At 52.1% G+C, this 25,510-nt stretch overlaps 10 protein-coding genes across 10 annotated transcripts in view; 8 read left to right on the top strand and 2 right to left on the bottom strand. All coding sequences in view use genetic code 12, as the record gives it.

Moving 5' to 3' along the window:
* Positions 1–92: 92 nt before the first annotated feature.
* DIURU_005293 (protein retreival receptor) lies at positions 93–653 on the top strand (the record flags this gene model as incomplete). The annotated part of the gene is made up of 1 exon (XM_034158259.1): positions 93–653. The coding sequence occupies one exon, from the start codon at positions 93–95 to the stop codon at positions 651–653; it is 561 nt and encodes a 186-aa protein (XP_034009917.1).
* A 303-nt stretch (positions 654–956) lies between these two features.
* SLA2 (Sla2p) lies at positions 957–4,064 on the top strand (the record flags this gene model as incomplete). Its single annotated transcript, XM_034158258.1, has 1 exon — positions 957–4,064. One exon carries the CDS (start codon positions 957–959, stop codon positions 4,062–4,064), a length of 3,108 nt encoding a protein of 1,035 aa, XP_034009916.1.
* Positions 4,065–4,453: 389 nt separating this feature from the next.
* Positions 4,454–5,431, top strand: DIURU_005291 (uncharacterized protein; the record flags this gene model as incomplete). The annotated part of the gene is made up of 1 exon (XM_034158257.1): positions 4,454–5,431. The coding sequence occupies one exon, from the start codon at positions 4,454–4,456 to the stop codon at positions 5,429–5,431; it is 978 nt and encodes a 325-aa protein (XP_034009915.1).
* Positions 5,432–5,769: 338 nt separating this feature from the next.
* Positions 5,770–7,005, top strand: MNN11 (alpha-1,6-mannosyltransferase; the record flags this gene model as incomplete). The annotated part of the gene is made up of 1 exon (XM_034158256.1): positions 5,770–7,005. One exon carries the CDS (start codon positions 5,770–5,772, stop codon positions 7,003–7,005), a length of 1,236 nt encoding a protein of 411 aa, XP_034009914.1.
* Positions 7,006–7,077: 72 nt separating this feature from the next.
* On the bottom strand, positions 7,078–9,165 carry DIURU_005289 (DNA cross-link repair protein PSO2; the record flags this gene model as incomplete). The annotated part of the gene is made up of 1 exon (XM_034158254.1): positions 7,078–9,165. One exon carries the CDS (start codon positions 9,163–9,165, stop codon positions 7,078–7,080), a length of 2,088 nt encoding a protein of 695 aa, XP_034009913.1.
* Positions 9,166–9,248: 83 nt separating this feature from the next.
* Positions 9,249–9,782, top strand: DIURU_005288 (Arf family GTPase; the record flags this gene model as incomplete). The annotated part of the gene is made up of 1 exon (XM_034158253.1): positions 9,249–9,782. One exon carries the CDS (start codon positions 9,249–9,251, stop codon positions 9,780–9,782), a length of 534 nt encoding a protein of 177 aa, XP_034009912.1.
* Positions 9,783–11,053: 1,271 nt separating this feature from the next.
* Positions 11,054–13,639, top strand: DIURU_005287 (uncharacterized protein; the record flags this gene model as incomplete). The annotated part of the gene is made up of 1 exon (XM_034158252.1): positions 11,054–13,639. One exon carries the CDS (start codon positions 11,054–11,056, stop codon positions 13,637–13,639), a length of 2,586 nt encoding a protein of 861 aa, XP_034009911.1.
* A 1,577-nt stretch (positions 13,640–15,216) lies between these two features.
* DIURU_005286 (RlpA-like double-psi beta-barrel domain-containing protein) lies at positions 15,217–15,891 on the top strand (the record flags this gene model as incomplete). Its single annotated transcript, XM_034158251.1, has 1 exon — positions 15,217–15,891. One exon carries the CDS (start codon positions 15,217–15,219, stop codon positions 15,889–15,891), a length of 675 nt encoding a protein of 224 aa, XP_034009910.1.
* A 1,138-nt stretch (positions 15,892–17,029) lies between these two features.
* On the top strand, positions 17,030–19,405 carry DIURU_005285 (tyrosine/serine/threonine protein phosphatase; the record flags this gene model as incomplete). Its single annotated transcript, XM_034158250.1, has 1 exon — positions 17,030–19,405. One exon carries the CDS (start codon positions 17,030–17,032, stop codon positions 19,403–19,405), a length of 2,376 nt encoding a protein of 791 aa, XP_034009909.1.
* A 1,732-nt stretch (positions 19,406–21,137) lies between these two features.
* Positions 21,138–25,510, bottom strand: part of INT1 (Int1p) — a gene marked incomplete at both ends in the record, with an annotated part of 4,494 nt that continues 121 nt past the window's right edge. Inside the window, one exon of the mRNA XM_034158249.1 lies at positions 21,138–25,510. This exon is cut by the window's right edge and continues 121 nt beyond it. Within this exon, the coding sequence (XP_034009908.1) occupies positions 21,138–25,510 (4,373 nt within the window).

Genomic DNA, 25,510 nt, shown 5'->3' with positions numbered 1-25,510 from the left:
GCCCTCGGGGTTGGGAACCTTTGCGACAACGATGCGCGCCCTGAGATATGAACACGCGTACGGAAAAAAGTCTCGATCATATATCCCACACTATGGAGTCGTCGCTGGAAAATGTGGTGTTTGTCAAGATCCGACAGCTAAAGACGACGTATCAGAAGCTTCTTGATGATGTCACCCCTTATACCAAGCAGCGGTGGGCTGCGTTCGGCGTGTTGTTGGCGTTGTTCTTGTTGAGAGTGGTGCTTGCCCAAGGGTGGTACATTATCTGCTACGCCCTCGGCATCTATTTGCTTAACATGTTCCTTGCCTTCCTTACCCCGAAGTTTGACCCGTCCCTCGAGCAGGAAATGCGGCTGGAGCTGATTGAGGAAGGCGTCGACGAAGGGTCGTCGGAGGACCCCGAGTTCCGCCCGTTCATCCGCCGGTTGCCCGAGTTCAAGTTCTGGTACAACGCCTTCCGCGGGGTGGTGGTGTCGTTGGTGTTGTCGTTCTTTGCCATCACCGACGTCCCCGTGTTCTGGCCGATCTTGTTGATGTACTTCATCATTTTGTTTGTGTTCACCATGAGAAAACAGATCCAGCACATGGTCAAGTACAAGTACTTGCCGTTTGACGTCGGTAAGACCAGCTACCGCTCCAAGCCCAGCCAATAGTACATAGATCTTCTAATTAATTTATCATAACTCAAGGGAATATTACTTTTTACTTTTCGACCCCGCATCTACTCCGAGTAATGGCCTGCGTCAGTAGCTACCGAACGCCACCGAGACATGACCTGCGCCATTTTTCACGTCGCCATCGCCGGTCATCGCCGTATATGTTAGGCCGGTAGACATAGCCCCATCGGTTCGCCGATGTTGCCATATTATCGCGGCAATTACTCCTGCACACAGATTATCGCCGCACCTTTACCAAGTTGCCTCCCACACCCAGCCACTACTCACCAGCCAATCGTCATGTCCCGCGCGGAAGTCGACCTCCAGAACGCGGTCAAGAAGGCGTGCAACAACGACGAAGTGCCGCCGAAACGGAAGCACGTGCGGGCATGTATCGTCTACACCTGGGACCACAAGAACTCGCGGGCGTTCTGGAACGCCGTCAAGATCCAGCCCCTCCAGCAGGAAGAAGTGCCCTTGTTTAAGGCATTGATCATGATCCACAAGGTGTTGCAGGAAGGCCACCCCAACACGTTGAAGGACGGCTACCGCAACCGAGACTTCATCGCGCTGTTGGGCAAAGTGTTCCCCTCCCGCGGTACTCCCTACGGCCGCCTCATTAGCCAGTACGATAAGTTCATCTTGCAGAAGCTTGATTTCCATCGGAACAACCCTGGCTTCAACGGGACGTTTGAGTACGAGGAGTACGTGTCGTTGCGAGCAGTCAATGACCCTAACGAAGGTTACGAGCTGCTTTTGCAACTTATGGACATGCAAGACGCCATTGCCGACTTGCAAAAGCTTATCTTTGCCACCATCCACCAGACGCTGAACAACTTGTGTAAGGTGTCGGCGTTGGTGCCGCTTATCGCCGAGTCCTACGGGATCTACAAGTTCTGCACGCTGATGTTGCGGGCGATGTATCAGCAATTGGGCGAGGACGAGTTGTTGCAAGCGTTGTTTGAGCGGTACGACTCGCAGTTCTTCGCCTTGCGTGATTTCTACACTGACTGTCACTCAATCAAGTTTTTGACGTCGCTTATCCAAATCCCTAAACTTCCTGGCAACCCTCCCAGTTTGAAGGTTACCGATCTGGGCCAAGCCATCGAACCGCCGGCCCCGGCACTCCCGCAAAGACAGGTATCGGAAGCGATGTCTGTGCCGCCGCCGCAATCGCCGCCTCCCGAAGTGAACCAATTGCACTCGCAACAAACCGGGTGGCTCAATGCGCAAATGGAAGAGCAGGAACGCATCCAACAACAACTTGAATTGCAACGTCAACAACAATTGCAAGAGCAATTGCGCCAACAACAATTGTTTGAGGAACAACAGCGTCAACAACAATTGCTTCTTCAGCAACAACAACACGCGCTTCAACAACAGCAAACGTCCAATGCCAACCGTGTTTCCGAATTGGAACACGACTTGTTGATGTTCAAGAACCAATACGATAATGACCAAAACTTATTGCTGCAATACGATCTGCGGGTGAAGCTGTTGGAGACGGAATTGCAAAACTTCAACAACAATGCTACTCAGCAATTGGCGAGCAAGGACGAACAAGTTAAGAACTTGGAAGAACAGATTAACAACTGGACCAAGAAGTACGAAAAGTTGGCCAAGTTGTACTCGCAATTGCGTGGTGAACACTTGAATTTGTTAGAGAAGTTTAAGAAGATCCAACAAAAGATCAACCTGGCACAAGAACTGATCCAGAAGAAGGAGAAGTATGAGAAGGATCTCAAGGCCAAGAACCTCGAATTGGCCGACTTGATCCGGGAACGTGACCGGGCCCGTCTCGACTTGGACCGTCTCAAGGGGGTCAAGGACCAGGAAATCGAAAAGTTACAAGCTCAAATTCGCGAGTTGCAGGCTCAGCACACCGAACTGGGCAAGTTGCAATACACCCACTTGCGGTCGATGGAACAGAAGCACAGTGACGAAATCAGTGCTTTGAAGCGTCAATTGATGGACAAGGGGGACTACTCGGACTTGCAACAACAACTTAAAGATAAAGAAGTTGATCTTGAAATTGCTCAAGAATCGTTGGATCTGGCGTTGAAACAATTAGCTCTCGCCTCGGCGTCTAAGGGTGACGACGATGAAATTGTCAACGAACAGATCGACCAGATCATCTTGCTGAACATCGCCAAGATCAAGCACTTGTTGGATGTGTTCTTGAACAACAACATCAAGCGGATACAGGAAATCAAGGCGGCGTTGATTCTGGAGTTGCAAGCGGGTAACATGAACACTCTGCCTGAGTTCTTGATGTCGGTGATTGAACTGTGTGCCAACACCAGTAACGACTTCAGCAACACTTTCATTGACTTCATCGTTGAAGACAAGGCAGTCTACGCTGAAAGTCAAGATTCGAACCTGACTTACTCTCGGATTATTGTGGCTCTGTCGGAGCTTACTGATCTTGCTCAAGGGGTCATGCTCAATGCTAAAGGGTTCGTGTCTAACCTGGTGCGGAAACTGGAGGAAGGTAAGGTTATTGGTATGGTGAAGGATGTTCTTGACGAATTAGAAAAGTTCTTCGCTGACCTTAACCTGGAGAAGCTTGATAGCTTCGAAGATGAAGACGACCGTTACGAAGTGGTGATCGAAGGTAATGTGCGCGTACAACAAGCGTTGCACACTTTGGGTGACTTCATCGACGGCGCTTCGCTGGCGGGTAAGTTGAACAAGCTGGCGGACTTCGAACACTTGGTCGACAACGAAATGGCCACCACTGCCAAGAATGTTCATGATGCTCAAGCGTTCTTGCTTAAGTTGTTGCAAATGCTGGCAGGCGATGTCCACGAAGCCCTCATTGCTGCTGCTAAGGCTATCACTGATGCAGTGGCGATTTTGATCACCTGTGCCACTGAATCACAACGGGAAATTGTGGCTAAGACTAAAGGTCAATTAAACCCGGCCGAATTCTACCGTAAGAACTCGAGATGGACGGAAGGGCTCATCTCGGCCTCGAAGGCAGTGGGTGGTGCTACCAACATCTTGATCACCACTGCTGACGGGGTATTGAGAAACAAGAACTCTCACGAGGAGTTGATTGTGGCCCTGAACGAAGTGGCGGCGCTGACGGCACAATTGGTGGCGGCGTCGCGGGTCAAGGCCAACTTTACCTCAAAGACCCAAGACAACTTGGAGCTGGCGTCGTCGGGAGTGCTGTTCGCATGTAAGCTGTTGGTGCTGAAGGTGCAACTGTTGTTACAGAAGAAGGAGGACGACTACGACATCGACCTCGACAAGTTGACCACCATGGAAGGTAAGAAGGTGGAGATGGAACAACAGGTGGAGATCTTGAAGCTTGAAAACAAGTTGGCGTCGGCGCGTAAGCGGTTGGGTGAGATTCGCAGATATGGCTACCGTGACGACAACACCGATGATGAAGATAATTAGCATTGTATCGTGATAAAACGTTGTAAAAGTAGAAAAGTTCATTGTAGCTGGTCATTGCTGAGGCTCAAGGCTAGTAGTTGGGAGCAGTGGTTTTATCCTGCACACACACTATTGACTGAGGTGTCCTCACGCGCTGCACCGCTAGATTTACTAGCCTCCACGGTGAGTAGATATAAAGGCGCGCCCCCACTTGGCATAATGGTAATGAGATTCACAATTAAGCTTCTCCTATAATCAAAGCGATATCCACATTCTATCCTGATATTTTATTTCTTTTTCTTATCACTAATTTCACCCAAAAAATCACACCCACCACACCAAGCCTCGCGTACGATCGATGCGCGTGTTTTTCCCCGACCTCCCTTTCTCCTAGTTCCCACAGCCTGCCAATGTCGTTACTGGTAACAAACGTGCCGGTATCCACCCGGATCCTTTGCGGGGCGGTGGTGTTCATCTCGGGGATAATATTCATTGTCAAGCTAAACGGTTTCCAGAGCGAGGTGGCGCAGAACCCCGACGTGAAGTTGACGTTCCATGATGTCCTCGTGCCCAACTTCCAATTGATTCCCAAATCCACCTTCACCCATCCGTGGGTGCTTGTCACGGCGATCTTCGCCGAGATCTCGGTGTTCTTCTTCTTCACGTCGTTGGCGGTGTTGTTTTTCGCCTCCCGCTACCTTGAGACCTTCTGGGGCTTCCAGGAAGTGGTGCAATTTGTCTTGATTGTGGGTAGTGTCACCAACCTCTGGACGGTGTTGGTGACGATTGTGTCCAACATTTTCCGTCTGGACGTGTTGGGGATGAACAAGCCCCTTGGCGGCGGTTTGCCCTACTACGTCGGGTTCCTCGTGGCGTTGAAGCAATTGATCCCCGAACACAACATCGTGTTGTTCCAAGGGGTGTTGCTGGTGCGGGTTAAGCAGTTGGCGTTCATCGTCATGTGCATTTGCGCCGTGTGGTCGCTTGTGTTCCGCACGTTGTACCCGATAGTCCCCTTCATCGGGGCGTTCTTCACCGCCTACACCTACCTTAGATTCTACCAGCAATCCACGGCGGACTCGATCTTGCCCATCGCCGGTGGCAGTGACGCCAATGTTCTCATTGGCGATGCCCTGGACACGTTCCGCATCATCGAGTTCTTCCCGTCGCAATCGCGGCCGTACTTGGCCCCCGTCACCGACGGTATCTACGATGTGGCGGTCTTGGCCGGGATCGTGTCGCCGTTCAACGACGACGACATCGAACAATCCAATATTCGGGCCCAGCGCCGCCACGAAGGCCACAAGCTGGCCGCCAACGCTGTGGCTGAGCGCCGCCGCCAGGTCGCCCTCCAGGTGATCGAGGATAGAATCGCCGAAAATAACTAGACATCACTAGTGGTAATCTAGTCCGCCGTGCTGGCGTACCCAAAATTCAACCTCCAAGGACGTCATCGCGCGGCGCATTGTTGTTGTTCTCGGCAGGCGCACCGTTGACAGCTTCGCCGCGACGAGCCACCCCTGCCATAACCGTGAGCTAGTAGCTCTAATCAACATTAATATAGTGAAAATCTTAATAAACCCACGTTTACAATACTATTAGAGTTATTTGTTACCACTTTCAGTAAGTGTACGACACCACATCACCTGATGCCACATTTCAACGTCCCCCTGCGGCCCGGTTAGTTTCGCGCGAAAAATCCTTTGGATCAACCTTGTCTCCGTACATGCCCACCTTCAAGCCTCGAAGCCGCACCCGCCTGAAGTGGCCGCTTTTGGCGGTGGTAGCCGTGGCTGTGATATGGTACTTCCAGTTGCACCACGCTGTGGGCCAGCGGTTGTTCCCGCGCACGCAGAACCGGGTGTACCCCCAAGCGCATCCCCTCACCTCCACCACCAACAAATACACGCTGAGCCGCTACATCTACCCTCCCATCGAAGACGCGGCGCTTTTGAAGGAGCTTGGGTCAGAAAACTTGGTGGTGCAAGCCAAAGTCCGTGACGCCGAGTTCATCGAGTTTGAGCGGACGCTTCTTCTCTCGCACAACGTCAACGATGACCCCGACGTCAAGGCGCAAATGGAGAAGGAAAAAGAAGAAAACGAGCTGAGCGACTTGTTACGAGCCAAGAATAACTTTAAGAACCACGACAAGTGGGTACACCGTCCCAGTAACGGCGAGTACCCCGAAGTGGTGGTGGTTACCGCCATCGACTTTGACCAGTACCTGATGGACCTGCTAATCAAGATTGTTCAAAACCGCGTTGACTACGCCCACGCGCAAAGCTACGGGTTGTACGTGCTGTGGTACCAGACGTTTTTGCCACGTCTTAATGCCCTCACCTATCTCTCCGACCGTCAGAAGCGGAAGTGGGTGCGTATCTATTGCTTGCAGGCGGCAATGCACGCGTTCCCGGGGCTGAAATGGTTCTGGTACTTGGACGAACAAGGGTTCATCATGGACGACACCGTCGACATGGCCCTGTACATGTTGAATCCCCAGCTGTTAGAGCCGATCATGAAGCGCGAACAGCCCATCATGTTGCCCCTGGGGGTGATCAAGACCTACAAAAACACCAAGGGGTCGCTGGTGAACTTGATTGTCACCCAGCTGAAAGAGAAGATCGAGACCCACTCGTTTGTCGTCCAAAATAACCCCTTGGGACGGCTGGTCGTCCAACAGTGGGGGGACCCGTTATACTTAAACTACCAGAACTTCCCCGCTGGGCCTGACCTGGCGTTGACCCACATTCTCCAGTGGCACCCGTTTGTGTTGCTGAAGCTGGCTATCGTGCCCACCCGCACCATCTCGTCGTCGCACGTTGACTCAAACCCCGATGATACCCAGAATTACCACGAAGGCGACTTTGTGGTACAATGGGCTGACATCGAAGACCGTGCAAAGAGCGAACAAGTGCTTAATTTCTACGCTAAGAAGAAGGCGGGCGAAGCCACCCCTAAATAGAGCGAATACACAACGTAATCGAGACTTGGTTGTAAATGTTTTATAAGTGTATTGTTCGTAATTACAGAGTCATTAAAAGTCATCAAGAGAAAGCTTGGCGAGGCTTTCGACTAAATCTTCATCGACACCAAAAATATCGGCAACTTCAGCGTAATCAACTGACCGAGCGAGTTCCCGGACATTGCGAGCAAGTTGCCATTGGGCGATGATCTGTGCCATTTTCGTAGCTGCCAGTTGTTCGTTGACTGTGGGTATCACTTGCTTGATGTTGAGAAAAACGACAAAGAATGCCAACTCACGGAACGACAGGTGCTCGGAGTAAGGAACTGAGTATACTCTAAACACATTTATCTCAGGGTTGGCTCGTTTCTTCGCTGCCGGCGCCGGTTTAGGCGACTGACTGAGTATAGCATCACTATTATACTCTGTGCGAGTAGCTAATGTCTTTGGTACCTTTGCAGCGACGTAGGCGCCTTCTTTATCGGCTATTCCTCGAGAGCCGGGGACAAACGACCACCCCGTAGGGCGAATACCAATGCAGTGCTCAAAGTGGTCCTGGTAGCCGTTGTGATTGAAGTATTTGCACATTTCATCAGTCTTACCGACAATCGACATGGGCACAAGATGAACCACCACTTGATGAGGTCCTTCCCCACCAAGATCGTCAGTGGTCGTTACCAGATCAAGGTATTCATCATGGTAGGTAGCAAGAATCGCCCCCTTGTCGTTACGACTCATCACCGTCAGCACGTAGATTGGACAGTTCATTTTGCGCAGAATGGCGATGGCAAGCTTTTCCTTACCGATCAAATAGGTACCGACAAGTACAAGAAACTTCTTCTTCTTTTTACGGGCGGCAGCGTTGAATAGCATGTCAGTGATACGAGCCTGGCGTTTGCCGCCAAACCACTCGGAGTAGACGTCGTCTTTGTTGCAAAGGGTATGGAATAGATCGGCGACAGTCTCACATACCGTCTCCTGTTTAGGGAAGATGTATTCGGGGGACATATAAGTGGTGTCCAAGTATACTTTCTCCAATGTCAACTGGCGGTGGAATGGTTGTAATGCTGGGTTCATGAGCATAGCATGCGACACTCTGAAGTCACCACAGTGGAGCTGGTATTGGCGACTGCCGGAAGTGGTGATGGTTTCAAAGAGAAAGATACCGGCTCCAGGACAGTGGTTGGCCAGAATGGGGGTAACATAGAGACCAGCAGTGGTGGTATCCAGTGATGGCACTTCCACAGTTTTAATACCATCAGGGGTATAATGGCGAAGACAATATCGAGTATCAAGGTCCAATGGTTGGATGAAGCGAGGATCAACACTAAATCGCATCGTAAGCAATTCTCCGGTAATGCGAGTGCAGAGAATGATGTGGCGGTACTTGGCGTCGTTATCGTAGTCTTGGTCGTCGCCGAATACACGCTGGTAACTCCACTGCTTTGAGATCCCACCATAGTGATCGCCGTGAAAGTGGGTGAGCACATAGGTATCGATGATGGGGTGAGGGTTGAAGTTGAAAGCGTCGACAGCGATGGTGTATGGCGTGGCATAACCAGTTTGAAACGTCATGATTTTCACTGGTGGTATATCTCGCTTGGCTCGACCTCGCAGCACGAGGGTTTTCGGAGGTTTGATCTGTTTGGTCAGTGACGGCGTTGTTTGAGGTTTGTTGGTGAACTTGTGTTGCTCCTGAGCCTTTGGCGGTAGACTTTTCAAGTTTGTTGTTTTGGGAGTAGTTGTGCCCTCTCGTTTAACTGACGTTGTTGTTTCCAGTTTCACTGATATACTGGTAGAAGTCTTAGCTTCTTGTTTGATCGGGAGACCAGCTGATGGTGTTGGTTCCTTCTTGACCTCAACAATAGAGACTTCATCATCATCCACAACTTCCTGCTTCACCGAAACTTCCCTCTTTATTAGCATTTGTTGATCAACTGACACCTCTCGCTTGACCTTAGTCGTTGATCCATTAGCGGTACCGTTTGTTTTCGTAGTTTTAGTGGTGGCCTTGGAGGCGACCCGGTGCGACCAGGACCCTTTAAACCGTTTCGGCGGGTTCAAGCACGCCTCGACGTGGGCGGCTCGTGTCACGAGCTCAAACTTGCGGAGATCATAGTTGCACACGGGACAGGGGATGCTGGCGCCACCGTCATCCATGGGGCGATGCGATGATGGGGCTTTCAGTTGCTTCGCACACGCACCCCACAGGCGAATAACTACCAGATCGCTATGACAGGACCATGGGCCTATTGAGCATCATCCGCGCACAAAAGCTCAAGGACCGCGAGCTTCGAGTGCTAGTGTTGGGGCTAGATAATGCTGGTAAGACCACGGTGGTGAAATACTTGCTTAATGATCCGCTGGCGACGCTGCCGACGATGGGGTTTGCCATCGACACTTTGACTAGAGAGGATAGTACCATCCACTTTTGGGATGTCGGAGGTCAAAAGAGTCTTCGTCCCTTCTGGGGTAACTACTTTGAACACACTGACGTGGTGGTGTGGGTCGTGGACGCAGCCTCAGTGGAAAGAGTACAGGAGCTGGCGCAAGAGTTGAATGAGCTTCGCGATACTAAGAGACTCGTGGGAGTGCGAGTGGTGGTAGTGGTAAATAAAGTTGATCTATTGCCGCCACTGCAACGGGCAGAGGTGGTGCCTCGAGTGGAGGCTTTGTTTGGCGACGATGTGACCACGGTGGTGGCTAGTGCTAAGACGGGGGAGAACCTTGATCGCGTGTTAGAGGCAATCCTCGAAGACCACTACAATATGAATTAGGCAATAAGTCATTTTTCTTGTTGCTGGTGGCAATGGCCAAAGGCTTGGCTTACTGTGGAAATATCGTTCCTCCATGAGTGTGCGGCTTGGCCCATTATAACGTTTTTGCGACGCGTGCGACACGCGTTTTCGTACGCGTCGAGTGTCGGAATACCCTGTCACTCCCCAAAACTAATGCACCCGCAAACAATAGTGCTAAACCCGGGGTGCTGTATGCGATAAGGTTGTGCTGCCTGCCAGAGAATGCCCCTCTAGGCCTAACTGACTGTTCTAGCCCTGGTAGATAAACGTAGATAAGTAAAGTACAAAACTACTATGAAATTAAGGTAAACTTGTCGGCCCGGAGCGAACGTTTCGGATAATTTCGGAAAGATTCACCGCCGTTCTCTTCGACTTACCTCGCGCCATGGCTGGTTGATTGCTACCGTAATTCGCCCCCTCTTTTTCCCCCCTTGACTGCGAAAACACTATTTTCAAGGTGGGAGTAACAAATACGCGTCGGCTACGAAAAGGTAAAAACTGGGTGTGATAATGGCGATTACTCGGCCCCAAAAAGACTGCTGCGTGGGCTAGATAACCCCTATTAGAGTCTAGCATTTTCTATTAGTTTATTTCCCGTTGCCACTCAGCACTGGGCGGTGTAATTGAGTGTTGTCCAGGGTCCCTTCTCCATCGGTGTATTTTCCTGCCGTTTGTGTCACGAGGGCCGTTGCCAGGGATGGGGCGGGTGTCGACACCGAAAAAAGGCGCTCTCCCCAAGATTTGCGGGCGCGTCCCGGCGACGGGGTGCCGGCGACTAGTCGCTCGTATGTGTCGGAGACATCGGCGCCACTATCCCGACACCGAACAATGCCCATTCACCTGCCTGGTGCTGGCGTTGTTTGTTTGTCCAGAGAAGGTCTAGAGGCGCCTCCTAATGTGTTTCATCGTGCTTATGCCACGCGTGTCATCGCTCGTTTGGGAATAATTGGTGCAGGCGCGATAGCTCACACCAGCACTACATGCGACCGGCAGGGGCGCCAGCCATATAAACCAAACAGCGCCCGCTGTGCCCTAGCGAAAAAAAACCCATACATCAAAAAGGCGGTGCGATGACTGTTGTCCCGGGGTTCACCATCGTGCACACCCTGCCCCAAGACGCCGTGGCGCTGCTATTGCAACAGGAGCGCGCCCTTACCAACCACCTCATCGGGGTGATGGGGGTGGTTCGCCCCAAGACCCACCCCCAGTTGGCGCTGTGGGTGCGAGGCCTCTATACGCTTAACAGCACCATGGTGGCGCGGTTAGAGCGCGCTACCACCGCCGTCAAGGCCAACCCTGAAGAGTTTAAGGAAGTGGTCAACCAGTTCCTCGTCGACGTCGGCGGCGACGCCTTGGTGTTGTACGACAAAATCAGCCACGACGACTTGCCGCAAGTAGCGCCCGTGGTGGCGCACTTGTCGAACTACGTCCAGTTCATTACTACTGCCTACCGCATCTGCCGTAACCCGTTTGTCGCCGACAGATTGGCTGACTTGAAGCAAAAGTGCCAGGCGATCTTACACCAGCACCAGCGCCAGCAGATGGTGCGCAAAATGAACGCCATCCGCTTCGACCTGATCCAGCTGTTTGGCACCCTCGAACGTAACCATGTGCTGCTGTACTTCCGCATCGACGATATCGTCCACCGTCTGGGCCACGCCCTGGTGATGATGGTGGAAGATTCCGGCGCCGATGTCCCCGTGGAATTGTTGTTACTTAACCTTAACGCCAATTCCTCTTCCACCACTCCTGATGACGTCACGAAGAGCGACGTCGCATACAACGCGCTCGCGATCGTGCGCGTCGATGGTGCCTACCGCCAACTTGCATTCCCCCCCTTCAGAGTCAACGAGGTCAGCGTCGCCCATTGTGATGGTCTTACACTCACTGCCGTTAACTACAGCGGCAGTGATGACGCTAATAGCTCCAGCGCCCGCGCCCAAGTGCGCCTTACTCTGGACCGCGACGACTTATTGGCCACTTGGTATGCCAAATTGGTGAGAATCTTCCCCGAACTGAACTGTCCCATCGTGGCTGACGCGGTAGCCACCACCACTCCTCACCAGGAAATGCTGGGATTGGGCATTGGCTTTGTTAGTGCCCCTGAAGCTGCGGCGCTGGCGCTGGCGCCGACGCCGCCGCCGACGCCGCCATCGCACCCGGAACCCACCCCGGAATTCTACCAGTTGTACGATACGCCGCTGCCTCTTCGGCCGACTCTTGACGATCTTTCTCCTAACGTGTCGCTTGACTCGTTAGCGTTGCCAGTGCCACCAGCACCGCGGAAAGTACAGAAGCCGCTGACGCCGTCGCTGCTGGTGTACACGGCGCCTTCGCCGTGTGATGCTCCTGCGGCCAGACTTGCTGCTGGTCAACAACGGCGCCCGGCACCGGTACGCGGGGTGGCGCCGCTGGCACCGCTGGCGGCCGAGTTCGCCTATACTCCAGAGCTGCTGGCACCTCTGAGTGATCTTGACGAGATCGATCTTAAGCCCGTGGGCGGACTGGTGATGAAACTGCTGATCTACAAACTTCCAGGTGGGCTGGAAGTGGACATTGCCAACTTTGGTGCTGGCCACGTTCCCGACTTCAGCGCTGCTGCGTCGACATCTCAGGCCCCGGTGGCGCCGCTGCCGGCTCCTCGGCGCCGGAAGCTGTTCTTCAACTTGTTCCGCAACACGCTGAAGCTCTCGGTCAACGACGATGTCAATGGCTCCAGCCTCTCTCTCGGTACTCTGAGCAGCAACAAAACCATCACTTCCACTACCCCGAAGGCTCCAGCCACTAATAATACCAAAGCCAAGACGACCGCTACTACCCAGCCACCAGCAAGAGCCGCTCCGCCTCCGCCTGCCCCCGCAGCGGCATTGGCGCCTCCCCTTCCCGCACCTCCCTTACCTCCTAAGGTGCCTCTGGAAGCAAAGGAGTCTACCAATATCGTGGTGTTCACTACCCTTAAGTACAGTCTCACCCTCAAACAATTAAAGGGAGACTGGCTGAAGCTTTTCCACGGTGATGCTACGCTCAAGTTTGTCGTCAACAACCTGGTGAACAAAGGGTGGCTTTTCGTCAATGGCGACCACGAAGTGATTGAGTTGACTACAGCTCTGACGGTAAGACTTGCCAACCCCCGTGAAGTGCACGTCCACGCGCGGGTGATCGGTTCTACAGAACCGCTGTTGATTCTGATCACCACGTGTAAGGCTACGGCGCTCCACGCCAAGTTGAGCGACTGGCTCTGCGAAGCTGATCTCGCTAAGGACTACTCGCAAATGCTGCTTTCAAACCTGCTGTTGCTGCTGCTGGCTTCAGACAACCACTCGGCGCCGGCGCTGAAACTGAGCACGCTCACCCTGATTTCCACCTACGGCCTGCTGACGACCAACGCAGGCGTGGGGCTGGGGTTTGTCAAGAAGACGAAGCTCCCCGCAGTGGCAGAAACAAGACCGTTACTGGCCCACGAAGCCGCAGAGATTCTTAGAGACCCCTTAAATGATCGTCTCTTAGTGTTACTGAACATGAAGATCCGCATGCTGGTACAAACGAAGGGATACGCCGCCATCCAAGACCCTCAGCTGTGGACGATCACGGGGATGTACCTGCTCACGCTCTACACCGTATCCGAGGCGCGCACGCTGAGCGATTATCTTCAATTTGCGCTCAAGGGCCTCGAGCATGGCGACGAAGTGCTGTGGATGATTGCTAACTCCGACAAAAAATACACCTTGGAGCCGATTGGCCGCGCGGGGTTGTTGGTGAAGTGCTCTGCCAACGAGATCTACATGTTGGAGTGTAAAGGCCGCAAGGAGTTTTCCAAGCTCTATTCGCTATTGTAACGAATGTTTCAGAACGCGTTGTTGGCACACTGCATAGATTACGAACGGTTGGTTGTCTTCCATCTCGTTGTTATAGTAATGAACCTTAATGTCCTCATGTCCCCCATTTCTCATTAGCTAAGCCTCTAGGAACACGACAAATATTATGCCTACACGACCTCTCCCACTGGTAGTGCGCTCCTTCGTATAGGGCCAGTGCTACTATGCCAACATCTCGACTCGAGCATCACGGCGATGGCGTCGAATCGTGTGTCTCGTTGGTTGCTTTTCCTATTGTTCACCAGTGTGCTCGGGGAATGCGCGCATAGCCCCACACGCTTCCCCAAAGTTCTAGTCCAAGCGACCGCCAATGATAACAAATTAAATGCCGACGCCTCGTGTCAGTTATGTCGAGATGCACCTTATTAACGTGGTCATATATGTCTACTGCCTGATGACAAAACAAACCTTCTTTTCTTTTTTCCTTCATATGCGCTCGCACCTAGTGAAAAACTTTACCTGTGCAACTGCGAAAAAAAAGTGGTTTCACCGAGCCAATGTAAGAAAACGAGATGAAGAAAAATGCAGAGGGTTACATGTCAGAATCTTAAGTTGAGCCTCATTTTAGGCGAGAGTAGTAGAGATGATCCGGCATATTACCCGTCCATTGCCACGACAACCGCCCGGTGGCACGGCGTCGTCGTAAGGAGGGTGCCTGGAAAAGTGCGATGATGAATAACGGGGTCTAGACCAATGCCCCACACCGGGGACAAAAAACCACCAATGGCACCGACGCCACCCATCAGTCTTCGTGCCGCCTGCGCTGACAGTGACCCCTACGCCTCTTCTAGAACTACGCAGCATGTAGTGGGCCATCCTTCTAGAACACAACAGTAATCGCCCCACGTTTGTGCCTCGCTCATCCACCTTACGACCATCGCCCGGGGCTCCAAGTGACGAGCCCTCACCCACGGCTTGTTCCCCAAATACTCGTGTAAAACATAACCCGAGACCACAGATTTTCGAAAATTTTTCACCCTCCCCCCGGGTGAGCAACCCACTCCCCAAACTTTAAATTATATTGGATGCGTCTTAGTCCACGCCTGGCGCCTAAACCCGCCTCTACTAACCATCATTAAACGGAGATCAATCGTAGCTGTGATGAGTAAGGATAGGGGTACGCTAATATGGAGGACTTGAGGCACCTACGCCAGCCAACGCCACCTGGTGATTTCAAGCGTACTGTAAGAGTCTGAGGCGGGTGACGTGGAGGACATTACGTAAACGTTCCATCGACCCAAGGCCGCTGCGGTTTAGTGTCGACTCACCTGTAGCCCTCGCCGCTCTGGTGGCGAGCGTTGGGTTACCGGCCCAGGAGACAGACCCTCCACCGTGCAACCACCCCAAGTATAAAGTTCCGCCGATTTTCACCTCCAATGCCTTTCTTGTTTAAACCTTTCCAACCTCGTTACCAGAGTCGAAGCTTATTGAACCGTTAGAGTTCGTTCATTCCTTCCTTTCCCAAGCAAAACCCTTGCCTATCGTTTTCCAAGCAAATACCCGCTACCAACTAGCGTTTCAATCCTTATAAGTTCCCAATGAAGTTTACCTCCATTCTTTTGACCACCTTGGCCTCGTCGCTCGTCGCTGCGTCGCCTCTTCCTAAAGTGAAGACCGCCTTCGTCACTCAATACACCACCGTCAAGGTGACCCTGGGCTCGGTGACCACTTTGATCACCCCCACCGCTGCCCCCACCACCACCACCGAGGACGCCGATGCCGCTAAGGTCACCGGCGACGTCAATGCCGCTGCCCAGCCCGACGACAAGAAGCACGACGACAACAAGGACGACAAGACCACCACGACTTCGACTCTGGCGTCGCCCTCGTCGACCTCTTCGTCGGAAGAAGGCCTGGGCGAAACCTTCACTGGTGACGGCACCTACTACGACCCCCTGGTGGCCCTCGGCTCGTGTGGCGACCACCACACCGAGGACGACATGATTGTCGCCATCTCCATTGAACGTCAAAACGAGGTCAAGAACGCCCACAAGCAGCTCAACAACAACAAAAACCCCGTGTGTGGTGCCAAGATCAAGGTCACCAACCCCGAAAACGGCAACACCGCCATCGTCACCGTCGTCGACACCTGTGCCAGCTGTAAGCGCGACGACTTGGACTTGACCCCCAAGGCGTACAACCAGCTTACCAACAACGACGTCAGCGCCGGTAGAATCAAGATCAACTGGCAATGGGTCGACAAGGACTTCTAAGTAGAAGTCGAACCAAGTATATAGATACCAATCAATGTTTTGTTAACAGAATCATTAGATCAACAGTTCGATTTAAACATTTAGCGTCTGCCTGCATTGTTGTTTTGGGACGTCTTGTCATCATCCATCACTATTGGTGTTCGCTGTAGACTCAATCAAAGGCTGCAGACGGTGGACAATATTGACCGGTGAAAATGGCATTGACACAGTATTGCCGCCTTGCAGCCCATCGGTATTCTTCGAAATATCTAATATAGACGAAGCTGTATGGTAACAAAAGAGTTATCGAAGGAATACCCAATGATGATTGCCAAAGTCTCTCTCTTGACATTCCATCCCTTGGTCATCTTTTCCCAAATTTGAATACCAATTTCTCTGCTGGAGTTGCGCTTACTCAGAGATGAGGGAAGTGCGTTATCACCTATTAGATAACGAATAATCTTCAGCGATATGAGATACCCCTGGGGAAGCACAAAACCGTACACTTCAGCCACTACCAATATGTCTACACCATACAATTTACCACCACCACCGTTCGGGGTCGTTTCTCCGTGCTTCTCTCTAACCCCGACGGACCTCGTGACCCGCGTGCCTCCTCCCACGCAGACCCGAGTCAAAGAAAAAATGCGCAGCTACTGTCACTCCCCGCGCACCCCACAATTCGACTCCTCGTTCCAGCCACATACACACCGAACAATCGCCCCTCCTCCAGGCCAGCAATGTTGCCACTCCAACCACCCTCACCCATCGTCTCTCCCACTCAGGTACACCTTTCACAAACCGTTGAAGTGGTACATAACTCTGAACTAAAAAATCACGCCGCCACACTAGGTTGCAGTGGCATCGCTCGGCCCGATGAGGCGGTCTGTGACCACACGGCCAGGTTTTCCCCCCTCCTTCTCGGCCAGCACCGTACATTTTCATAAGTAGAGTTTTCCTGCACACAGGCTCGAGGAGAATGCGAACCCCATCCGAGTCGAGAAGCCCTTCGCCCGTCTCCGGTTCTCTAGCTTCAACTCCCACACCCCACTCCCCACACCTCTTCTCCCGCCTTCATCCATACCCCCAGCGATATTCAACATACCTGGGGACTATGCAAATGACTGCAACGATCCTGCCGCTGCTGCTGCTTCTGCTGATGAGCGAGCTTAGGAAACGCTACAGCTGCCCCAGCCCTGCCCCCACCACGTTGGCGCTAGACGGCCGGGTCGTCGACGACCTGCCATTGCTGGCGCTGCTGGCGTTCTACCGCCAGTTGCCGCTGATGGAAATGCCCCCTGAGCTCGAAGGTTTTGGCGTGGTGATTAAATCGCTTTCCACCGCCCGGCTCAACTCGTGTTTGCGGTGGTACTTCAACCAACCGTTGCCGCTGACCAACGAGATGTTCCCCTGGCTCCACGGCTTGCACGAGGAGAACTTTGCCCAGCGCCAGTTCTTCCTCAACCAGCAGTTCCCCGAGTTCCGCCCCGTGCTGGTAGATAAACCGCGTGTCGCCCGCTTCCTCATGTGTGTTGACACCGATGAGGACTCGGCCGTCGACCCTTTCACTACGCATTTTCTTACCCCACACAACTTCCATAACTACCGCCATTTCGATACCCAGAACGTGCTCAAAAACACGGTGAAACTTAAAGACGTGCTTCGCAAAGTCGACGTGCTGCGAGCTGAGGTCCGGTGCATTGTATACGAAATTTTCTCCAACTTGTTCCCCGACTCCATCGACTTGGATCCCGTCGTCGATGTATTCACACGTGACTGTCTCCTCATCAAATTCTTGCCGATATTCCTCAATTTGGATCCTGATCGTGGCGTATCGCTTCGCAACTTCCACATTCAGGTGGCAAAATTAGCATCGTGCCTGGACTTTATCGTCTACGGCAACCACCACATTGCCAGCTTCGCCCGCGTGTTATGGTTGGCTCAACAGCATGAAGCATTCACCGAAGGTCTCGAACCAGCCTACGCCGTATACACTCATCTGGGAGCAGTAGCTGACCTTGATGGCCAGCTTCTGTGGAAAAATGACTACATTGTCCGCGAGAAAGTTGAGAATATGAGAATGGCGCTGGCCACCAAAATTAATGGACAAGTATGGGCAGGTAACTACTGGGACTACCACTCGTTTGTTACTCAGGAGCATAAGCTGTCATCCGAACTGAAAGGCTGGCCTCACATGTATTGTGATCCCGACAATCTGGTGGTCACCTCGCTTTCAGATTTTGACAATGTCCTTGACTCTCTTCCTCAACCCAAAGCCAATTGGCGGTTGCTTTTCCATTGCCACTCCGATGCACGGTTCCCCAACCCTTCGACATTGTCTCTGCTCATCTACAAATGCCTGTTGCGAAGTAAACATGCTAAGGATAACCAAAATGACAAAATCATGCATCTACTCGACTTTCCCCCGCTGGGAAGCGTTGGCATTGGCGACTGCAAGCCTGACAACCTTGCTCTGATTGTCAACACTTGTAAACTCATTTACATGTTCCTGCTGCTGACACTGCAGGCAGCTAACGTTGAGCTGACATTAATCTACTGTAACGACGGCTACACTGAGCTGCTGTTATTGGTGCTTTTGTACTTGATGTACCTGTTGGATATCAGTTTGGGCGATGCCATGATTACGCTTCACACCAAATATGGAAGGCCGTTCTACATTTTCCCCTCCGACGCGGTGATTTTGGAAAAGCTTGAGGCTTTGGTACGAAAGTTCTCTCCATTACGCCGCCAAGACATTGACTGGCTGGAACCAGAGAAGATTCTGTCTCAAGAAATTAACGAGATCTTGTTGGGTTCCCCCAGTAAAACGGTATCTGACAGTTGTCGTTTGGGATTCATCGCTAACGAACTGGACGAAGAAGAAGTGGACGATGCCGAAGAAACTCTGTGGGTGACTCAAGTGGAGGGGTCGCTTCCGCTGCGGATCTTGCCTTACCTTTACTTGGGGTCGTTGAAGCATGCTAACTGCCCTGCGATCTTGACGAAACTTGGCATCACTAAGATCATCAGTGTTGGCGAAAGTTTGGATTGGATACCCGAGGATTCCCAGGTGACTACTGAAGACAATGGCAACATCGAGATGATCTCTGTTAAATCAGAATACTCTGTCGATACGGTGATGAAAGTTAACAACCTCCTTGATGATGGCATCGATGAGCTCTCACAGCTGTTACCGAGAATTCTTCAATTTTTGAATGACGAATACACCAAACTGGAGGGCCAGGTGCGGATCTTAGTGCACTGTCGAGTGGGGGTGTCTCGTAGTGCTACTGTGGCTATCGCTGAAGTGATGAGAAGACTCGAAATCACCATTCCTAATGCCTACCTCTACGTGCGGGTGCGTCGACTCAACATCATCATTCAACCAAACTTACGCTTCATGTACGAGTTGTTTAAATGGGAGGAGCAGGAAAAGCTCAAACAAGACCATCTGCTGACAAATTTGCGGGAGGTTGATTGGTTCATCATGTGCCGCGAGATAATGAAACTCAATCTCCCCTACTTAACGAAATGACGAATGTACTATCAGGATAGAAGGCAAAAGTGGCTCACCGAGGCTCTGATGTCGGAACCGATATAGTGAGTAATGACACATACTTAAAGCACCAAAGTTTAGTTCTGTATGATAGCACGATAGCTGGACCCAAATGGCTTTGTTGTAAGTCGAATGGTTCCTGTCATTATTGCTTAACTAATTAGCAATCATATACACTATATTTTAACGTTGGATCTGAACAAAAACTATCATCAAGCATTCCTCGATCTCATAAGACCTCAACGTATTGTCTAATTCTGATGTGTCTATCCAAAATAAGTAAATCTCGAATATAAACGTCTCCTGCTTTTCATAAACGCATGTACCTCGCAATTTGTCAAATTCGCCTGGTTAGCTCAATCGGTAGAGCGTGAGACTCTTAATCTCAAGGCTGCGGGTTCGAGCCCCGCATCGGGCTTCTTTTTTACACAAGCTTTGACTCAGCTCTTTTTATTGCTTGATCAATGGTTAATTGAGCTTATACTTCATATCATCATACAGTTTCCTTACTCGCATACAATCAATCTCACTACCTATAAAAGATCTGCCGTAGTCTGCAATTTGTCGAGATTCAAAGCCCGCCACTCTCAAACAGAGTATCAACTTGACGGTCCCAACTCTGATGACCTGGCTACCTCCGATGACTCAGACTAGACTGTGGAACACGCAGCCCTAAGAGGGCCCGATTAAACGTCGCAGGCTGCTTGCTAACAAGACGAGAACACTCGTAATGCTCGAGTTGTTGTTCAGATTCAATATTCAAAGTCTTCAAAGTCAAACTGCCATCCAATTTGACTTGTCGCACGGAGGACGGCATTTTGAAGGTGTTCTGACCATCAACGAAAGTTTCCACGCTTCCCTTAATTGAAAGAGACTTCAACCTGTTGCACTTGTTTTAAATTGCTTCCGCAACTCCCGTTGCCAATCTTCGTTTTGACATAGCGTCACCCACAGGATTGTAGGTTAATTTCTCAACCATCTCATGGATGTGCTCGATCTTTGCACAATCCAACTCCCGACACTTGATATTGCGTGTACCAAGCAAGGCTGACTTCTTACCGTTCCGAGCTGCCCTGCATTTAAGAACAATTCTTCAATCGGTATCTGCCACTTGTCGCACCCTTGTTGACTCCGTGTGCCTCAACCTGCTCTGTGTTTATCATCAAACCTCCGTACATTGCTTAACAAAAGACCATCATAAAACTCTCTTTTTTAATCATCATTCCAAAGGATCAACAGCTTTAAGTGCCATTTTATAAGCTAGCAATTGCTATCAGCATATCGAGGGATTTGCTATTCTTCGCGTTGAGAACAATTACATCCGTGCAGCAGAGCCATTCACTGGTATCCACATCTAAATTTCAACTCAATCAACAGAAATTTACAACATCACTTATTTATGTGCCTGTACTATGAAGAGATTCCACCTGAATGTTAGTCCATCGTAGCTGCTTTTCTTGAGTTTCTTGTCTTAGTGACGTTAGTGACGAAGATTAAAACTGACTGTTTGACATATGCGAAATCTAACCTCCAGTGTGAAGTGTGGCAATCTTTGCAACCATTTGAGAATAGTCTGGAACGAGTCCACTTGGATTCACTTTATGGATATTGATTAGCTTATAGGTTTACAAATAAAGACTAGTCGTTTGTAAGCATTAAACTTTCTCACACGGAGAATCATTATCGTTAAAGTATTAAATAATTACATTGTTCATGCCACCACAGCCTTACCCTCATACCGCTGAGGGAACGCCAGGTGGACTTTGCTCTTGGTGCCGGTGATCATGGTTTCCTCGATAAGGACATCACCACGGTTTTCCATCATTAATTGCACCCAAGGTTGGCGTCTGAAGCGGTTCTTACTCACAATGAGTTCGATCAACTCAATCCATTTCATCTTCTCCATTTCCAGCGGCGCCGAAAAGTCGATCGTTTCGCCGTTAGCAAATCTGATCTGGAACGAGTTGTCCATCACCATTGCGTCGGTGAAATTGCGATGGCTACCATGCTGAATGTTTTCCCGGTCGGTATACTTGACCAGTACCACCTTCAGCAAGTTGATCTTGGCCCGCGTCTTGTGGCTGAACTCCAGGTGAGCGATAAGCAGAGTACCTTCAAGCTTAAAGAAACGGCGCTTCATCTGGTCGCAGTCACCGCCTTCTTGATACATGTAACCTTCGTTGTAGTTACGAAGCTCACGTTGTAATTCCGCCACCAGCTGGTAGGCTTGGCGCATCAGAGCCGGCAACACTTCATGTTTATCGGTGCGAGGCACAAACAACATCCGCACTTCCAACTCACCAATGCGGTAGGGCTTGGCCTTCACCCGACGACCATTTTCCTCGATGGTTTCCCATTCATTGAAGCAGTTCAAGTTGAAGTTGCTAGCAGTGCCCCTGATCAGATCTTCGTATTGTTCCAAGTCAATGTAACAACGAGCGAACAGACCGTCTTCAGCGAATTTGTGCTGCCAGGTGTCCTCAGCTTGCTCAGGTACAAATTTGGTCGTCACCACCTGCTCTTTCTTCCCCAAAATCTGTTGCAATTTCAGCTTGGGCTTCACCGTCTTCGTCTGGCGAACTTCAACCAATCTACCCTGAGGCCGCTTGTACTTCATCTTGAGCGTCATGATGAATTGCAACAGATCGTGCACTGTGAGCTCGAACTCTTTGCCAATTGGGGTATGGGCGCTGGTGAGCTTATAGGGGGCAGTCTTGATGCAGTGGATACCGTTGTCCAAAGTGATCAGGAACTCAGCCTCGCGACTTCTCGGGTCCTTGAGATCGACGTTTTTAAGGCCGATGACACGGAAGAAAAGCCGGCCGCGATCAGGAAGCTCAGGCTCGGTCTTTTCGTTTGTCGCCTGTACGTTCTCATCGTCAAGTTCAGCTTCAATCTCAGCAGCCTCGGGGGCTTTTTCCACAGCTACCAGTTCCGTAGCCTCGTCGTCAACCTTTTGCGACAGGTCCAGGACGCGACGAGATACGATGTCAATGTTCTGGGGTCCCAAAGGTTTGCGACGAACCGGCTCGCCATTCTTGGCCACGACCTTAAGCGGACTGCGAGGAGCCTTGGTCGGCGACGACGGAGCTGTCCGTACAGGCGAAGCGGGAGCTCTAACCGGAGACGAAGGAGCCACTCTCACAGGAGATACTGCAGTTCTCTCCGGTGACATCGGAGCTCTCACGGGAGATACGGAACTTCTCTCAGGTGACATCGGAGCCTTCATCGGAGATGCTGGAGCAAGCGTTTTCGGAGTAGCAGCTGCCTCATAGTTGGCAAGCGTGGTCAGGCCTTCCAACGGGTAGTCAGCGTACATCGATTGGTACTTCAAGTCACCGCAAAGCTCAGGGTCGGGCTCGGGGAACTCCAGTTCTTGGAACAAGTCGTAGTCGTGGAAGAACTGATCAGTCAGACGCAAAGCCTTAGGAGTACGAAGGACTTCACGAGCAACGTGGGCGGCATCAGTGGGAGCCTCGTCATCAACAACACCATCAGCACCGTCATCGCCATCGGTCATCAACAGCGCCTCACAAATCAGCGCGTGCTTCTCCAACTTGTCGTGGTCAACAAGGGGAGCCGCCACCAGAGTCTTTTGACTTGAGTTGCCTCTGAGCTTGATCTGAGCGTATTCGCCATGAGACATCCCTTGTTTCGCCAGGAGAATCCGTTTGACATCATTCTGATCCATCAGGGGTAAAGTGGTGAGACCGTAGCCCTTGATCGTAGGAGGCTTAGACCGCAATTGAGAAGAAGCATCACGATCGCCAAAGATGTCTTGGTTGTACATGTTCTTGGGCGAAAGGATCAGGTTAGTCCGTTCGATCTCAAACGTGGGTACACGGAACCGCAGGCGTCTGGGTTGTTCATTGATGCCATGGTTATAGCTGGAAGCAGCCGTCAGCCGCAGAGGCTCCAACGAGTACAGCGGCGTCAGCAGAAGCATGACTGCCGGAGCCATTGCCGAAGTCACCAGCAACGTACGCGACGCAGACGGCTGGCGGAACAGCCGCGTCAGCTCGCCCAGCAGTTGGCGCAGTTGAAGGAAGCCAAAGTGGCTGGCAAGCCCCAGGTCCACAGAAAGCTCCGGCAACAACTCTCCGGTAGTATTGAGGAGCGGCAGCACCACTCGCCGCAGCACAACTTGCACGCCCTTGAACTTTTGCGGGCGCGCTTGAGGAAGTTGAGCTGGTTTCGGGGTCACCGTCGCCGCTGGAGAGGGATCCAACACGCCCCGCAGACCGCTTCTGGTCGAGACGTCGCGAGGGTGGCGGCGTTGCTGCTGGTGCCAGATGGACAAGAACGACGTCGGTTTGGCGACGGTGTGGCGGTCGTGCTCGGCACTCAACAGCGCTTCAAAGGTATCAGCAACGCCTGGGTCGAGGGGAGTGAGCGAGTGTGTGGACGACGTCGCAGTCGGTGCAATGTCGTCGGTCGCCTTAGGGGTATCAATGACTTCCTTGGTCACAGTGTCGGGGTAGGTAAGTTCCATGGGCGGGGCAATATTCGACGAGTTGGCAAGAGCGTCGTCGGCAATACTGTCGTTAGCATCGACCGCCTTGTCAATCGGACTCTCCACAGCTTCTTCTTTTTCTTCTGCTTCCTCGACGGTGTCGTTGAAGGTGAAATGCTGCGATTTAGGAGTGGCGGCAGCCAGAGGGTCGAGGGTAGGGTGGTCAATGTAGCCGGTCACCTCCTCGTTGTCTTCGCGATCACCATCGTTAGAGTGTTCGAGACGCCACTGCGAGTCCAACTCGTAGCGTATCAGCTGCGTAAACGAGTCGGCCGAGGTCGTGGCTCCTTCTTCGACGCCTTCTTCAGCACCTTCCTCGACGGCCTGAGCCTCAGTTTGAGCCTCAGTTTGCGAAACTTGGCGAGAGGTTACTGACGTCAGCAGGGCCGAAGCGGAACCAGTTTCCACAAGACGCGGGACCATTGCTCGTTGGTGACCGAAGTCCAGAACCGATTCCACCCTCAGGTTGTCGAGGGCATCAATGGTGGTCGGCGAAAGCTGTGGGTAGTCGTGGGGCAAAAGCGTAAGCGCTGCCGGCATGTCGCGATCCAGGGGTGACTTGGGAGGGTCGACGTCGTTGAAGAATAGACTGTCTTCGCTTTCGTCTTTGATTTCAGCGCCAAGTTCGTCGTTGTTAACCGGCACCTCTTCCTTCATCACCGCTTGAGGGATCTTGTCAGTGGGTTCCTGCTTGACGATGATGTGCTCCATTGTCGAGTCAGGCTCCTGTTTCACCACAATCTCGTGCTCTTCATCCTCGACCAATGTGTGTCTAGAGCCAGCAGTATTCAAGATGTTCATGATCAGCTGACTGGTCAGCATGTACAGACGGTCAAAGTCGTCGTCGCTGCCCAGATGGCTAATATCGTCAATGGGGAACTGGACGTCTTTGGTCAACGTCGGCAGCGGCTGGAGATCGTGGTGGTTGTGAGTAGCGGGAATAAGTTGGTCAACGGCATCGAGAGAGAACCCTTTAAGTCCACCAGCTTTAAGCACCACACCCTGGCTGGTCGCCAGCGTCAGCTGCATTGGCAATTGGCGGTTCTCGTCGTGTAACAGCTGGAGACTCAGCCGCAGCAGCAGCCCCAGCAGCCGATACGAGAACTCCAGCGTTGGCACCACCAGCTGCGGGGTGGTGAGCAGATGGCGCCGCATCAGCGTGGCTAACAGGTGGAGGGTCGACTCCACCAGTTCGCGGTGGTGACGCTCGCGGTAGATAAGCTCTTCGTCCATCGATTGCGGGCGGGCTGAGTTATTCAGCGGCTGCACGCCAAACTGGCGGCTGTTGGTGCGATGAGGCGGCGGTGGCGGTCCCCCTAGGGTCAGAGGCAGCGCCGGCGCCAGCCAGTTGACGTTTTGCGGGTGGTAGATGGTGGTGGGCTGCTCCAGAGACACGTCCAGCTCTTCCAACGAGTATCCCGGGATCATGGTGTCCTGGGGGTCAAAGGCGACGTTTTTACGGGGGCTGCCCGCCTGGGTATTGCGGAGGATCAGTTTCGAGGGCAGCAGGGGCACCGCAAGCTTCAAGTTGGTCGTCAGCGTCGTCGGGGTCGCCCCGACTAATTGGGCGA

This window comes from Diutina rugosa (genome assembly GCF_008704595.1).
Source record: "Diutina rugosa strain CBS 613 chromosome Unknown scaffold11_size279379, whole genome shotgun sequence".
Taxonomy (NCBI): domain Eukaryota; kingdom Fungi; phylum Ascomycota; class Pichiomycetes; order Serinales; family Debaryomycetaceae; genus Diutina; species Diutina rugosa.
The sequence above is the reverse complement of the archived record's forward strand: the minus strand, read 5'-3'. Positions and strand labels throughout refer to the sequence as shown.